At 47.5% G+C, this 15,096-nt stretch overlaps 1 protein-coding gene across 1 annotated transcript in view; it reads right to left on the bottom strand.

Annotated features, from left to right (window-relative positions):
* LOC107385826 (contactin-4) overlaps positions 1-15,096 on the bottom strand; it is a 230,531-nt gene that overhangs the window by 121,263 nt on the left and 94,172 nt on the right. The window contains exons 2-3 of the mRNA XM_015959955.3: positions 14,919-14,981; positions 3,711-3,857 (exon numbers count right to left, since the gene is read on the bottom strand). Coding sequence (XP_015815441.3) covers positions 3,711-3,771 — 61 coding nt within the window. The 5' untranslated portion in view covers positions 3,772-3,857; positions 14,919-14,981. The remainder of the gene's footprint in view (positions 1-3,710; positions 3,858-14,918; positions 14,982-15,096) is intronic.

Genomic DNA, 15,096 nt, shown 5'->3' on the forward strand with positions numbered 1-15,096 from the left:
TCCGGCGTTCGTGTCGGAGCGGAGCGGAGGAAGTGGAATTTGGGGGTTAGCCCATGCATGAGGTAAAATGAGAAAATACATTTATTTTGTAATTTCCAATTAACATTACGCAGGCCAGTCAAAGTCAGCCAAAGGGCCGTATGTGGCCCGCGGGCCGTAAAATGCCCAGGTCTGTGTTAGGAGATCGTTTTGGGCCGTTCCTGTAAAAAAAGTGAGGCGCGAACCGGAAAAGGGTCTGCCAATCACAATTCAACAACGGATTATGAAAGAACGGATAACGCTCGTAACACACGGATTCTTCCTGATGTAAGAGGTGAATCTCCGCTTTGTTTTGGTTTTTTTGGCGTCAACATCATGCTAGCGCGCAACGTTAAAAAAACAGTAAAAACGGTGAGAAACGCTGGCAGCGAAGGCCGTTAGCGATCAGGAAATGGCTGGCAGTGAATGAGTTAAAATGCTAAAATTTCAACTGAAAGTTAAATGCTATATCATAAACTGTGGCAGAGTGCCAGATGGGAGGTGCTGCTGGCTGTCTCACGAGGCGCACCAGGTGCCGATTGATAATCAGCCAGAGGGCCAGCGCCGCAGAAGGAGGGGCAGAAAAGGAGCAGACATGAGGAACCCATTTGGGTCAAAGTCTACTGAGGAATGGGACCACAACCTGGTACCCTGAATGGGTAAATGAAGGTGTGAGCAAACAGAATGTTGTTGTGTAGTGTGTGTGTGTGCCCTGGTGTAGCTGAGACTGCTACATTTGTTGCCCAACATGGGGCCACGCCCACAACCAAGGTAGTCGGTGGCAACTGACCATGCAGCAGACGGGACCTAACACGGCACTCCTGCTGGTCGCAGTGCTGGGCCAGATGTTGGCGGAGGTGACGCGTCTCAACCGGGAGTCAGCAGAGTGCTGTAACCAACAGATGGAGGGCCTGCACCGGCAGGCAGAGCATCAGACAGCGATCCTGCGGCTGTTGACGGACCTGATCGGTGCAGACGTCGCGACCGCCTCAGCAGGAGGCCCACTCGCTATCCAGTACAGAATGATGCCAGAGGAAGACCCGGAAGCATTTCTGGAGAACTTTGAGGCTGTTGCAGATGCATACAGGTGGCTGGCAGAGGAGTTTGCCTACGTCTCCTGCTTATAGGAGAAGTGCAGGCTGCGGCGGCAAGCCTGGCTGCTACAGTACGTTCTGTGGCTACAGGGACATAAAGCGAGCTATACTGGATCGGACTGGATGCACAGCAGAAGATTACCTCTGCAGATTCAGAGAGGCCAGGCTGGGAATGGGAGACTGACCATTCGCCTTTGTGCAGCACCTCCAAGATGCAGCCTGCCGATGGCTCCGCCCCGAGCAGTCGGACGGGGAGCAGGACCTACTTGACACACTGGTCCTGGAGCAGTTTGTAGAGGCAATGCCAAGCGGGACCAGGGAGTGAATCCAATGTCATCGACCAACAGATCTGCAGGTCTCTGTGACCCTGGCTGAGGACCACCTGGCGGCCCAAGGATGGGTAAAAAAGCCAGAACGACCGACCCCAGCACAACGACACCTTCCACCTCCCTGCGCTGGAGAGGAGCCTGGACGGCCGATGGCGCAACAGGACGACAGCCAGTGAGTGACGGCTCCTAGCTTGGAACCTCCAACCCCCAGATTCTGGAAGTGCGGTGCGGTGGGGCATGGACGGCAATATTACCCTGTAATGGAGACATACTGTGGGACCTGAGTGAGTGGACCGACCAGCTCAGGCTGGCAGACCACTGGTTTAGAAGGCAAGAAGCGCAGCATAACCAGGAGAGCGGCGATCTGGACCCGACTGGCGCTACGGGCCCAGCTGGTTAGCAGTGAATACTTCACAGGTTCCGGGGGAGTCTGCCAGACTGGGGATGTCCCCGGCCTCGAGCAAGTGGTGGATGAGTGTAGCAGAGCACCAGATGGGAGGCGCTGCTGGCTGTCCAATGAGGTGCACCAGGTGCCAACTGATAATCAGCTGGAGGATTATTATAAGGACCGGCGCCACAGAAGGAGGGGAAGAGAAGGAGCAGACGTGAGGAGCTGGTGTGGCCCAGAGTCTGCTGAGGAACGGTACCTTAACCCGGTACCCTGAATGGGTTAACAAAGCGTGTGAGCAAACGTTTTTGCTTTGTGCGTGTGTGTGCCCCGGTGTAGCTGAAACAGCTACATAAACCATTCCATCTCGACTTTACATTTCATTATCCTTGGAAACACCAGGTTTATGACATCTGGTTATACTTACAGGTTTAGTGATGGGAGGGCGAGAGATTAGTAAACAAGTTCTTATTAATGACGCTCTGTCTATAGCCTAAAGCAGCGGTACTCCAATGGCGGCCTGTGGGCCCGCGAGCCCCCTCCTTTGATGGGAGATGTAGGATAGAGCTGAGGAAAACAATTAAATAATCAATGCATCGAGATGCGGGCATAAACGACTCTGCATCGTAGAAGAGTACACCATAATAAATTATAGTGGAATGTAGTTTTGTTATTTTAACGGCTACACCGGCGTAGCATCCAAATCTGTCAGTCTGGGTGTTGTCCACATTTACTGGGTAAGAAATATTGGTCCACCTTTATGTGGCAATGCAGGTTTGAGCTCTGGAGGGCTGCGGGCGGGCCTGTGGGCTTTCCGTTGGTATCTCCCGGGACTCTGCCGGCTGCTGGTTGTGACTGCCTGGGGCGATCCTCTGCGCCTCTCGAGAGGAGGCTGGGGCTTTTCTGGTTACAGTTTCACTGGGGGTCGCTGGACTCTGGGACAGCTCCTGGATCTCTGGGACTTGGAGCTCCCTCCATCTCCTACACATATTTGGGGGCAGATCTGTGGCCCCTCACACTCTCTATTGGATGCTCCTATAGAGAAACCTTACATAAACAAGCACGTGTACACACACAGGTGCTCACATGGTGCTCTCATAAGTATGGACTTGGGCACGTTCAACACATGTCTTAAGGCTGTGGTTGGCACTAAATGCACTGTGATTTATTATCGAGTGATTGTTCAGTAAAACAATGTTGATTTTATATTTCCTCATCAGGTTAACGCAGTGATAGCTTGCTCTTGTTGTATTGTTGTGTGTCCCATTTTTTTGTTTGTTTTTCTCTTTCTGCAGGTCTAGAAGCAGACTCTTGTTCATCCTTGATCGTTTACTTTTATGCAGCCTGCATAAAGTCTGCAGTCTGCAGTTAAAGCACATCTTGTTCATTTAATTTGATATCCATTGTGGTGGTGTATAGAGCCAAAAATTTTAGCATTGTGCCGATGTCCCAACTTTTATGGACCTGACTGTATCAAATACAGGCCATTTACCATTTAATATTAAACTAAAGCTGAACCCCAATCAGATTTTAGGATGTTTTCCAGTCAAACTTGTGTGTAGATCCCGCAGAAATCCCAAAGCTATTAGAATGATGATCCTTTTCAGGCTGCCAGTCCCTTTGTAATGAAACTATAAGCTTAGCAACCACCCCCAACACACACACACACACACACACACACACACACACACACACACACACACACACACACACACACACACACACACACACACACACACACACACACACACACACACACACACACACACACACACACACACACACACACACACACACACACACACACACACACACTCCACCCTGTGAAAGAAGTATGCATTTCAGGTGTGTCATGAAAGGAGGCTTGTCTTGGCATCTCACCAGCAAGGCACTCTTTGAGTGACAGAAGGATTAACAGTTCCCATGGCAACAACATCTTCATTTTCCAAGGTCATAAATTCCCCGTATTCCCATTCAGTTTACAGAGTGTGGAGAATACTTCCCAGGAAAACTCTTCTTTGTTCAGTTCTGGAAAAAAAAAAGACAAGGCACATGAGCTCTGTGAAGACGACGAGAGACGGTCTAGATCACGTCTGTATTACACACACACACACACACACACACACACACACACACACACACACACACACACACGCACGCACGCACGCACGCACGCACACACACACACACACACACACACACACGTCTATGAGTAAAATGTTGCTGGTGAAAAATCTCATTAATAATTCATCCGACCAAATAAGCAGAGCCTGAATCCCATGCTGGGGGGTGAGCGAGTAGCTGATACTGGGGAGCTGATATTTAGTGGGTTTGTACTGCAGTTGCATCTCCAAAAAGCAAGTCATGGAAAAAGCAGAGGTGGACACAGATTAGCGGTGCAATCAGCCTCAGGGTGAACATCTCTCTTAAACTGTTGGCTGGACTTACTTACAGTGGGGCAAAAAAGTATTTAGTCAGCCACCGATTGTGCAAGTTCTCCCACTTAAAATGATGACAGAGGTCAGCAATTTACAACATAGGTACACTTCAACTGAGAGAGACAGAATGTGAAAAAAAAAATCCATGAATTCACATGGCAGAATTTTTACATCAATAAAAAGTGGACATAGAATTTATTTTCAAGTAAAATCTAAAATTTACGGAGCAAATGCCCTAATAACCAAACTCCATCTTTTATTTTACAGAAAACTCTTTTTACCCAATAACCAACATAAACTGAGAAAAAGAGGAAAGCGTGAAAAACTCAAAAAAGGTTCTATTAAAACTTTAATTTGTGATGACTTAATGGTGAAATCTGTATTGATATTAGAAAGTTGTTGATGTCTGATATAAAGAGAGCTCATTCATGCATACCGCAGCAGTCTGCTGGGGGTTGACAGCAGTTTCTCTGCTGCCGTGAGCTTTCTGTCAGGGCTGCTGATGCAGCTGTGACTGCTGGCTGTTGAAAAGAAGCCAAATCAGTCAGACTACATGAACAAACAAGTTGTTTATCCAACGCTGGAACGCATCTGTCCTTTCAGCTCTTTGCTGTTTGAACAGCACATATTTGCACACAAATGCCTCGTTAAACATTTTGCTGGGAAAAGAAAATCGACATATGGATCACTCTGCACAAATATTTATCTGGTAATAATTACATCAAATTAATTCGATTTCATAAGAATATTAAGCAACTGGTACGGCAGGTATTTATGCAGATGTTACATTTTTGCATCTGTTGCACAAGTTTGTTATTTTGAACTTTATTAGTCTTCATGAATGGACGCAGACGGGAAAAAGGTAACAAAGAATCCACAATCACGGCGGAAAGAGAAGCCAAAAGTATTTTCCAGACAAAGAGAAGTTGATTTCCTCTGCGCTGCATTATTTATTCTAAGAGAGCTCAGTACTGATCATCTAAGCTTCATGTTGTCAGCCATCATTATTGATTTGGTTTCCACTTTTTTAACCTTCTGACTTTTTGTTTGTCATCCTGCCCACAAACTTGTCACGAGTCTCAATCAAACATAGGACGCCCGGTCGATAATGGCTGATTTCGCTGATGCCTTTTCTTATGAGATCAACTGAGTTCAGATATTTTATTTATCCTGAAACTTCATCCAGCTGACAACAGAAGGTTTATTCTTTCCACTTAGTTGGGAATCTGAGCTGTTGCCTCAGCCCACCTTAGAGTCATTACATGTTGATTAATGTCCTGGAGATGTCATTCTAAATGGATTACATTGAATTTTTAATCACATCAGGGTGAAAAGGCTTTGATTCTGGGTCACACAATATTATAAATCACACATTGTCCAGACATCGTGTCAAACTACCAGCTGGTAATCAATAAGGTTATGGACCACCATCTGAACTTTAATCAGTAGGCTGTAAGATGTGGATTCTCTCACTCGTGACGATCTAAGTGAGAACAAAAGTCAATCCCAATGAAATCCCTGTAAGATCTGTTTTTTTTTTGTTTGTTTTCTTACAGAAATGCACCCACTCACAGTGGGTGGTGTGCAGCAACTCAACAAGTGAACAACTTCCACTCACATACACTCCCAGCTCAGACGAGAAACTTCCCAGAATATGACTTAAGACTTAGTAAACAAACTTGGCGGAGGAGGAGCTTCAGCCATCAGCTCTCTTTCTAATTGGCTCCACGGCACATTGAGCAGGCAGCACATTCGTTTGTCCCCAGACGTCAGACCAGGATAATCTAACATGTTTATAGTCGGTGTGGTCCTGATGTCCTTCCAAGTAACCCAGAGCACTCTTAGCACACCACAAAGAGACGAAGAGTAAGATAATCTGAAAAGATTCATTTTAGAGCCATCATGATTATCCTGCCGTGCTGTGTGATCCAGGCTTTAACAGACTCTTTCTGATGAGAAGAAGCAGCATCAGAAGATGGACCAGTTAATCTGAGGACCAGCCATGTCCTGATCAAGACTACATTCCCTCTGACAGTGATTGGAGTGACTGAAGATTTAAAAATTGAAAGTAGAGTCTCAGTCTGAAATTGCACTTCCTTAACAGCACAGAGTTGCTAACTTCAAACTAGGGAGGGTCCGGTGTTTACTTACACACATCACTGGGATTATTCAGTTAAAACAGCGACCGTAAAGGCAGGTCTGCTGGAAGACGAGAGACGATAAGCTTGTGGTATTTCTGTCATTTTGACTAAGCAGAACATTTTGTTAGAAATTATGCAGAAAACAAGCTAACTGTGAGATTGTAAACATGGTCCTAACAACATTTTGATTGGTGGTTGGTTTCTTTGAGGTTGTCTTGGATTAAAGCAGCACTTCCCTCCATCCCAGTGTAGAGTACGTGCTGCAGTAGGTGTGGTTGTTGTGAAACCATAAACAACATTTCTTCACCGGACTCAGATCTGATTCTTGAGACTGAACTAGGAAGGCTTATGGCAATTTAAATCCCTATTCAAAGCCCTGATCCTTTGGTCCATCTCTTGTTCATCCACCCCTCATCAACAAGGAACCCAGACCCCTAAACAGCACCATCAGTGGCTCTAATAGCCTTATTCACCCATAACTTTGATGCAGCACTGCATCGTCCAAATGGTGCTCCCTTACTTTATTCAGTGATGTGAGCTGAAGGTTTATTAAATGCCAATATGAGAATGCTGGATTAGGAATGAGAACATCATTAGTATTTAGTGGATTGTGAGGATGTGGGAACCATTCAGGCCAGTGCAGAGGTAACGAGCCCCTGCAGCTTTAGGTCATTAGCAGCCCCGCTCTGCTTTGTGATCGATGCTCATTTGTGTTCACCGTAGTCAGCTGCCCACTTTCACCGTCAGGCTGATCAACTTTATTTTGCCCACTTCCACGCAAGCATGGCTCTAGTTTGCTTAGCATTCACAGTCACACTCGGGGATCCTAATTGCATTTATCCACACACAGCAGCTGTTTATGCAACGTGTGAACATCCACGTGAGCAGTTTCAGGTCACCTGTCAGACTTCATGCTACTCTCAAAGGATGTTTAGGTCCTCTGCAACCTTTGGAAAAGATTTTAAGGAACTTTTAAGAAGTCTGAATAACTGTTCATGATCACTTTCATGGTCAATTTATATACCCTCAAAAAGATGCAACGCTAATAATTCTTATGCTCGGCAGATGCTTGGTCGCAGGTGTTTGAAATATCAAGTTGGATGAGGGCTTGGCTAATGGTCCCTGAAAAGGACACAGTCAGTCAGGGATTAAACCAGGGTGTGGACATCAGACGTCCCTCGTCCTCTCTGCCTTTTCATGATGCTGAGATAACAGCAGAGAACTTAAGCGAGGGGTGGATACGGACCCCTGGTAATTTTAAGTACCCAAATTGAAGTGTTGCCCACTGCAACATTTAGAGGAGATTAGCTCGCCAGCCTGGGGCAGCTAAATTAGGCTGATGGAAATAAAAGGAGGGAATGTAGGGTGTCCTGGGAACTCGGTGAGCCATGTTCCACTTCATTACACTCTGAGTAATTGGTTAAACATGTGACTATATAAATTATCTTCTGCAGCCTTGTGAGTATTAATTAAGACTCCCCCCACCATGTTTTTTTTTTGGGGGGGGGGGGGGGGGCTTGAATGAAACTTGCGATATTGAGCAGAACCTCATGAAGACATGAGGCTGACATGGTTTCATCTCAGCTCAGAGTTGGAAAACATGTGTCCTCTCTCACTTTGGTAATTATTACTCATGCTAATGCTCAGAATCAAATAAGCCTTTGCTGCAGTATTTATGAGAGATGCAAGGCAATAGATATCCACAAATAAACCCCCAACCCCTCTAGATCTGTCATTACAACCCCTTCTGAATCCCATCAGTGCCCTAGGGAGTGTGTGCAGCGCTGCAGCTCAGGTGCTAAACTGTAACCTATTGTGCACTCACGTGCTGGGCATAACAGCCAAACAAGCATTAATATTTGTGGCTTCAGAGTGTGAAAGCATCAAATAAGTTCTGCTATATCTAAGTTCTGCTATATCTACCTCTTTGTGGGCACTGATAACACTTCGAGAGAATCAGGCTGTGAAAGTAGATTGATTCTTTTTATGATCAAATGTTACTAAAATGCCCAAAATTTCATTATAACAGATTTTGTACCTTTTTAAATATAAAATAATGAATCTTTTGTGGCTCACAGGGACTTTAAAGTTGAATAGTTTGGCCATTGTCCTCTAATGTCACACACCCTTGACCTAAAAGTACGACTGGGTACTTTTTTACACTGAATACACCAGTGTGCACCAACATGTACAATTACATTTTACTTTTTAAACATAAGTTCTCCATTGGAAATACCTGCTTCCAAACATACCAGACTAACATTCTAAATAATGCCTGTAAAAATAAATGTGTCACGGCATGTGGGCGAGGTGAGCGGAGGTGAGGCAAGGATCCAAATGCGGGAGAAATACACGCAGACAGGTGAGAACTTCTAACATTAATTTATTCAACACACGCTGGACAATGAAACAATGGACCGACACAAGACACAGAACAGAAGGGGCTTAAATACACGAGGGCAGGGAGCTAAGGTGATTGGGAAATGAGAGGCACGTGGGAGCAATTAACGAGACACAAGGCTGAACCAAAACGGGGAGACAGGACAGGGTGTGACAGTATTCCCCCCCCCCCCCCCCCGCCCCCAAAGGGCGGATCCCAGACGCCCATAGGAACAAGAAGCAGGGCGGGAGGAGGGGGACCCGGAGGCAGGGCCAAGTGGAACCAAGGGACCAGCAGAGTCTGGGGGCCTGTGCCTGGGGCAGAGGAGGAGGAGACAATGGGCTCTTGGAGGCCTGCGCCTGCGGCAGAGGAGGAGGCGACGACGGGCTCTTGGGGGCCTGCGGCAGAGGAGGAGGCGACGACAGGCTCTTGCGGGCCTGCGCCTGCGGCAGAGGAGGAGGCAACGACGGGCTCTTGGGGGCCTGCGCCTGCGGCAGAGGAGGAGGCAACGACGGGCTCTCGGGGGCCTGCACCTGTAGCAGAGGAGGAGGCGACGACGGGCTCTTGGGGGCCTGCGCCTGCGGCAGAGGAGGAGGCAACGACGGGCTCTCGGGGGCCTGCACCTGTAGCAGAGGAGGAGGCGACGACGGGCTCTTGGGGGCCTGCGTCTGCGACAGAGGAGTTCTGCAGGCTGGGCTGGGGACATAGTCTCTGTAGGCTTGGCCGGAGACAACGCCCCTTGGACGGGCTGGACCGGAGACAAAGCCCCTTGGGCGGGCTGGGCCGGAGACAAAGCCCCTTGGACGGGCTGGACCGGAGACAAAGCCCCTTGAACGGGCTGTACCGGAGACAAAGCCCCTTGGGCGGGCTGAGCCAGTGACAAAGTCTCTGCGGGCTGGATCGGAGCCTCATGGAAGGGCTGGACCGGATACGGTGCGACCTCCAGAACTACCACTGGAACCGTAGACGGCAGAGACTTCGGACCAGAGGGAGCATCGACCTCTGGAGTGGAGAGAGTGTCGACCTCTGGAGTGGAACGAGCATCGACCTCTGGAGTGGAGAGAGCGTCGACTTCTGGAGTGGAATGAGTGTCGACCTCTGGAGTGAAACGAGCGTCAACCTCTGGATTGGAACGAGCGTCGACCTCTGGAGTGGAACGAGCGTCGACCTTTGGAGTGGAACGAGCGTCGACCTCTGGAGTGGAACGAGCGTCGACCTCTGGAGTAGAGAGAGCGCCGACCTCAGATGAGGCATCGACCTCTGGAGTAGAGAGAGCGTCGACCTCAGATGGGGTGTCAACCTCAGATGGGGCGTCGACCTCAGATGAGGCGTCGACATCAGATGAGGCGTCGACATCAGATGAGACGTCGACTTCAGATGAGGCGTTGACCCTTGGACAGGAAGAGACGTCGACCCTTGGACAAGAAGAGGCGTCGACTTCAGAACACGAGAAGGCGTCAACTTCAGAACGTGAGGTGGCGTCGATTTCAGAACACAAGGTGGTGTCGACTTCAGAACACGAGGAGGCATCGACTTCAGAACACGAGGAGGCGTTGACTTCAGAACACGAGGGGGTGTCGACTTCAGAACACGAGGAGGCGTCAACTTCAGAACTGGAAGAGGCATCGACCACAGGACAGGACAGGGCGTCGACCACAATCGACTTCTGGTCCGGGGGCATCGGCTTCTGGTCCGGGAGCGTCGACTTCTGGTCCTTCGACTTCTGGACCGTCGACCTCTGGACCGCCGGCCTCTGGACCGCAACCGGAACCGTCTGCTTCTGGTCCGGCGGTGTCGACTTCTGGTCCTTCGACTTCTGGACCGTCGACCTCTGCACCGCCGGCCTCTGGACCGGAACCGGAACCGTCTGCTTCTGTACCGGTCCCGTCTGCTTCTGGGCCGGTCCCTTCTGCTTCTGGGCCGGTTCCGTCTGCTTCTGGGCACGAACCGTCTGCTTCGGGGGCCCGAACAATCTGCTTCTGGGCCCGACCCGTCTGCTTCTAGGCCAGATCCGTTGACGTCTGGAGTGGAGGCGGAGCAGCTGCCGGAGGGGCTGCCTGGACAGGCTGTGTGTGAACCGGAGGTGCTGGGAACGGAGAGAGCAGGGAGGACAAACCATCCAGCTGAAGCTCCTGGAGGCTGAGGGCTCGATGGAGCTGGGCCAGCTCAGCCCGGAGACCGGTGAGCTCTGCTGGGTGTGATGAGGAGGACAGAGCGTCCAGGCGGGATTCCTGGGAGTTGATGAGCTGGCGGAACCGGCCAAGCTCTGCCGGGAGACTGACAAGCTCGGTCAGCTGGGCTGCGGCCAACGATCCTCCCCCTGTAGATGACGGAGGAGCTGATTCGGCAGGAGATGGGACTGCTTGCCTGGCCAGGGGTGTGTCCAAACTGCTGTGCCTGGCAGGGGTAGCGGTGAACTCACAGCTCCGTCCCGGGACACCGGATCGCGGTGGACTCCGGCGTCTTTCCCCATGCCGTGGACCGACTCCAGGGGAACAGACAGCCAGCCTCGTGCCCTCAAAGCCGGAGCGATCCAGAAGCATCTCCCGATCCAAACTTCCGTCTGGTTCCGGAAGGGCGGCGAGGATTGCCGAGGCTGACGGTCGGGGACGCAGGCGGCGGCGAGGCAGAGCTGGGGCTGGAAAAGGAGAAGCCGGCTGGTGGGTCGAGGTAAGCCACCGGAGCAGGTACTCCCATGAAAGAATCTCCCCGCTGGATCCTTTAATGGGTCGGTCCATTCTGTCACAGTGTGTGGGCGAGGTGAGCGGAGGTGAGGCAAGGATCCAAACGCGGGAGAAATACAGGCAGACAGGTGAGAACTTCTAACATTGATTTATTCAACACACGCTGGACAATGAAACAATGGACCGACACAAGACACAGAAAAGAAGGGGCTTAAATACACGAGGGCAGGGAGCTAAGGTGATTGGGAAACGAGAGGCAGGTGGGAGCAATTAACGAGACACAAGGCTGAACCAAAACGGGGAGACAGGACAGAGTGTGACAAAATGAGGATTTCAGTCCCTACATGAATCCAGCTGCACAGAGTTCTGGGATGTTTTTCTGATTCAGAACAAGGTTCCTCTTTATGTTTGTTTGGTTTCTTTTGATTTTTGGGATGTTTGATTGTGCCTCTGATTGTGTTGATTAATGCTCTTTGATCCATCAATATAAGCAAATAATACAGCCATGTTTACAACCATCATCCACTGTGATCCAATGGGATCAAAGGCTTTATGGCATATTCTTAGAGGTTGGTGCTTTTTCATAAGAGACTTATTTTGCACTAGGCAGCTGGTGGCTGGGGACCTTTATTCTAAGAAAACATAAAGTCATGCAGTTTCATGCAAGATCCTTGTAGAATATTACAACAGCCAAGATGGTAAAAATGAACACAGACTATTAAGTCAAGTTTGAGCTAAAACACATACTTTGCTGCCATAAGTAATTCTGGGTAGTAACGTTACAGGGTTGCACCGCTTATCTGGTGCAGCGCACAACGAAAGTGGCTAAGGTTCAGCCTTTCCAGTTTGAACCTGAGAAGCAAGTGGGTAGCGAGGAAGAAAATGAAGACCAGAGACACGAGGATGCGAGAGTTGGGCTCAGTCACTGGTGCACATGCAGCAAATGCATGCCCATGTCGACGGAGATAGACTGTTTGTTCCAAAGAGCTCAATTTATAGCAGCAGCTATCCACGGTATTACCGAAACACACAATAAAACATAATATAGCTTCCTTTATTATACGTTATCACAGTAGCACAAATATTAAAAACAAAATTCAAATTTTCTTTTATTATACAGTGAGATAAGGTTGCCAGCATTATTCCATTATTTTCAGATACTCCATGCATCACTGTGCACTACAACTTTGAAGCAGTATGCCTCAATTAAGATGTTCGTGGGGGCTTGTATGCCTCCGTTATTGCAGGGCTTCCAAAAAGAAACCAGGCGAAAGCAAGCCAAAGACTGTAGCTACTAGTGATGGGTACCGAATTCGGTACCTTTTAAGGTACCGACCGAATTCCATAGTACCGACTGAGCACCGATTCACGTCATTTGAAATGGTGCCTCGTTTCGGTACCCGTCCTTCATAACGAGAACTTGCCTAGACAGCTGCGCATGCGCTAGAGTGTTATGTCGTCGGTCGCTGCGAGCGAGTTGTAAACAGAGCAGCATGGTAGAAAGAACGCACGCTAACGCTTGGGTACACTTCACTAAATGTGATGGGTAACTGGGTGATGATGAAACCAGCGACAATGATGTAAGTGAGACATCCTCATCTTAATCTGCTCCGGTAGATAAATAAAATGTTTAAGATAACGTTAGCTTGATATGTTCGCTTCCGTTTCGCTAATGGTGCGTTCGCTTTCTCCTCAGAAGTCCGAATTTCCGACTGGATGAACATAAACGCTCTCTAAAGTTTGGCTTCACTTTACTAAATGCGACGGGTGATTGGGTGAAGATGAAACCAGCGACAACGATCTAAGTGTGAGGCATCATCGTTTTAATCTGTTCCAGCAGTTAAATAAACTGTTTAAGATAACGTTAGCTTGATGAGTTAGCTTCCATTGCCACCATTGTTATCAGCTAATGGTGCGTTCGCTTTCTCCTCGGAAATTCTAACTTCCGGGTAGGAAAAATCAAATGAAAAAGGACGGCAAAAGGAATGAAGACACACAGTAAATTTAGTTCACAGTAAAGATGTTTGCTTCAGTTTAATTATCAGCTTATAAAACTACAAGGACAATGTTAAAATACAAACAGTTGAATGTTATTAATCGAGATATTTATCAATGATGGTTATATATTGAGAAAAATATGTGTTTAATTATAAAAGAGAATTAAAATATTAAACACTCAAAAGTATCAAAATTGGTACCGTTAAGTACCGGTATCGATTCCTAGGTACCGGGAATTAGTACAGAATCGATTCAAATGTCAAAGGTACCCATCCCTAGTAGCTACATTGTGAAAACCACAAGTTCAGTGGACTGTGTATCTCTTCACCTTACCGTTTTATGAACATAAACAGCTTATATATAAAGTGAAGAGCATAGCAAAAAGTAATATGGTACCATCATTCAACATGCTTCCCAGACCTCATATTTCATGATTTTCAGCCCTATCGACCTCTCTTTGTTGGTTTCTGTTCAATATTTTCCACAAGAATCTTCTCGTGAAGAAAGCTGTGGACACTTAAATCGATTTCTTTGTTGGAATTCACAACCAAAAGCGGAACAATGTGTCATTGTAACCTTTCTCTGCAACAACAGCTAAGCTAAACGTGAACGCCAAAGCCAACGTCTACAACCAATTTATAATCATCCCACAATGTCTTCCGCACTCAAAAACATGGCTGCCCCTGTACCTCAAAAAGAGTTTAAAAACAGCTAGGATTGTGTGAATAAAAAGACATTTGATTTTTTAACTATGTTTTCATGTAGCAGAGACATTTTGTAACATCTTTAGAGCAACATGTCCTTTTAGGAGCTCCTTGCTGGAGTAGTTGGTCAGCATTTTAACTTACTGCAAGAAGGTTGCGGGAAACAAATGCATTTTTTTTATTTCAACATGTCCTTCCTTTTAAGTTATATTTCATTTGTCTGGTTTTTATACTATCACACTTTAATAGAGTGAACGAGGATTGTTTAGTAATCAATCTTCCTCTGTGGCATCACTAAAAACATTTAGGCATGAGCGCCTGATGGTTATCGTAATAATGTCAAAGTAGTTTTTCATCAGCTCAGGCTTAACCACAGTATAAAACCATAAACTAAACTTTGGTTCAGTTTGATGTGATTGTACATTATGCCTTTTGATCTGGCTAAATATCACTTAAAAGATAAATGAAATCCTAAAATCCTGGAAGGTGTAAATGTGTGAGTCGAAGCCAGAGATTGTTATTTTTCAGATGTTAATGAGATGTAAACACAGACCTGAAAAATGTTCGGTCAGGATCAAATGTGAGAGAGCATATACATCTACTCAGACGCACATTCCTGAGGAGAAGAGATTACTTCCACAGCTACTCTACCTGGAAAAACAGCTGTGATTGCAGTCATTTATAACAGGTAATAAATCACAAAGGCCAAACGACAAGCATGTTTCTCACTGATTGAGTACTCACAGAGCAAGAGGGGTCTGCTCGCTCTTTCCTTCACAGCCAAGACGCAATCACTTGCTCGGCCAGCTGAGAGAGGGACAGAGAAAAGGGAAAACAATGAGGGATGCAAAACGGAGATATTCAAAATGCTGGAACTGGTTTTAAAGGCACACTTGTCAGGGTTTTTAGCACCCCTATGTTC

The sequence above is a fragment of the Nothobranchius furzeri genome, chromosome 3 (genome assembly GCF_043380555.1).
Source record: "Nothobranchius furzeri strain GRZ-AD chromosome 3, NfurGRZ-RIMD1, whole genome shotgun sequence".
Taxonomy (NCBI): domain Eukaryota; kingdom Metazoa; phylum Chordata; class Actinopteri; order Cyprinodontiformes; family Nothobranchiidae; genus Nothobranchius; species Nothobranchius furzeri.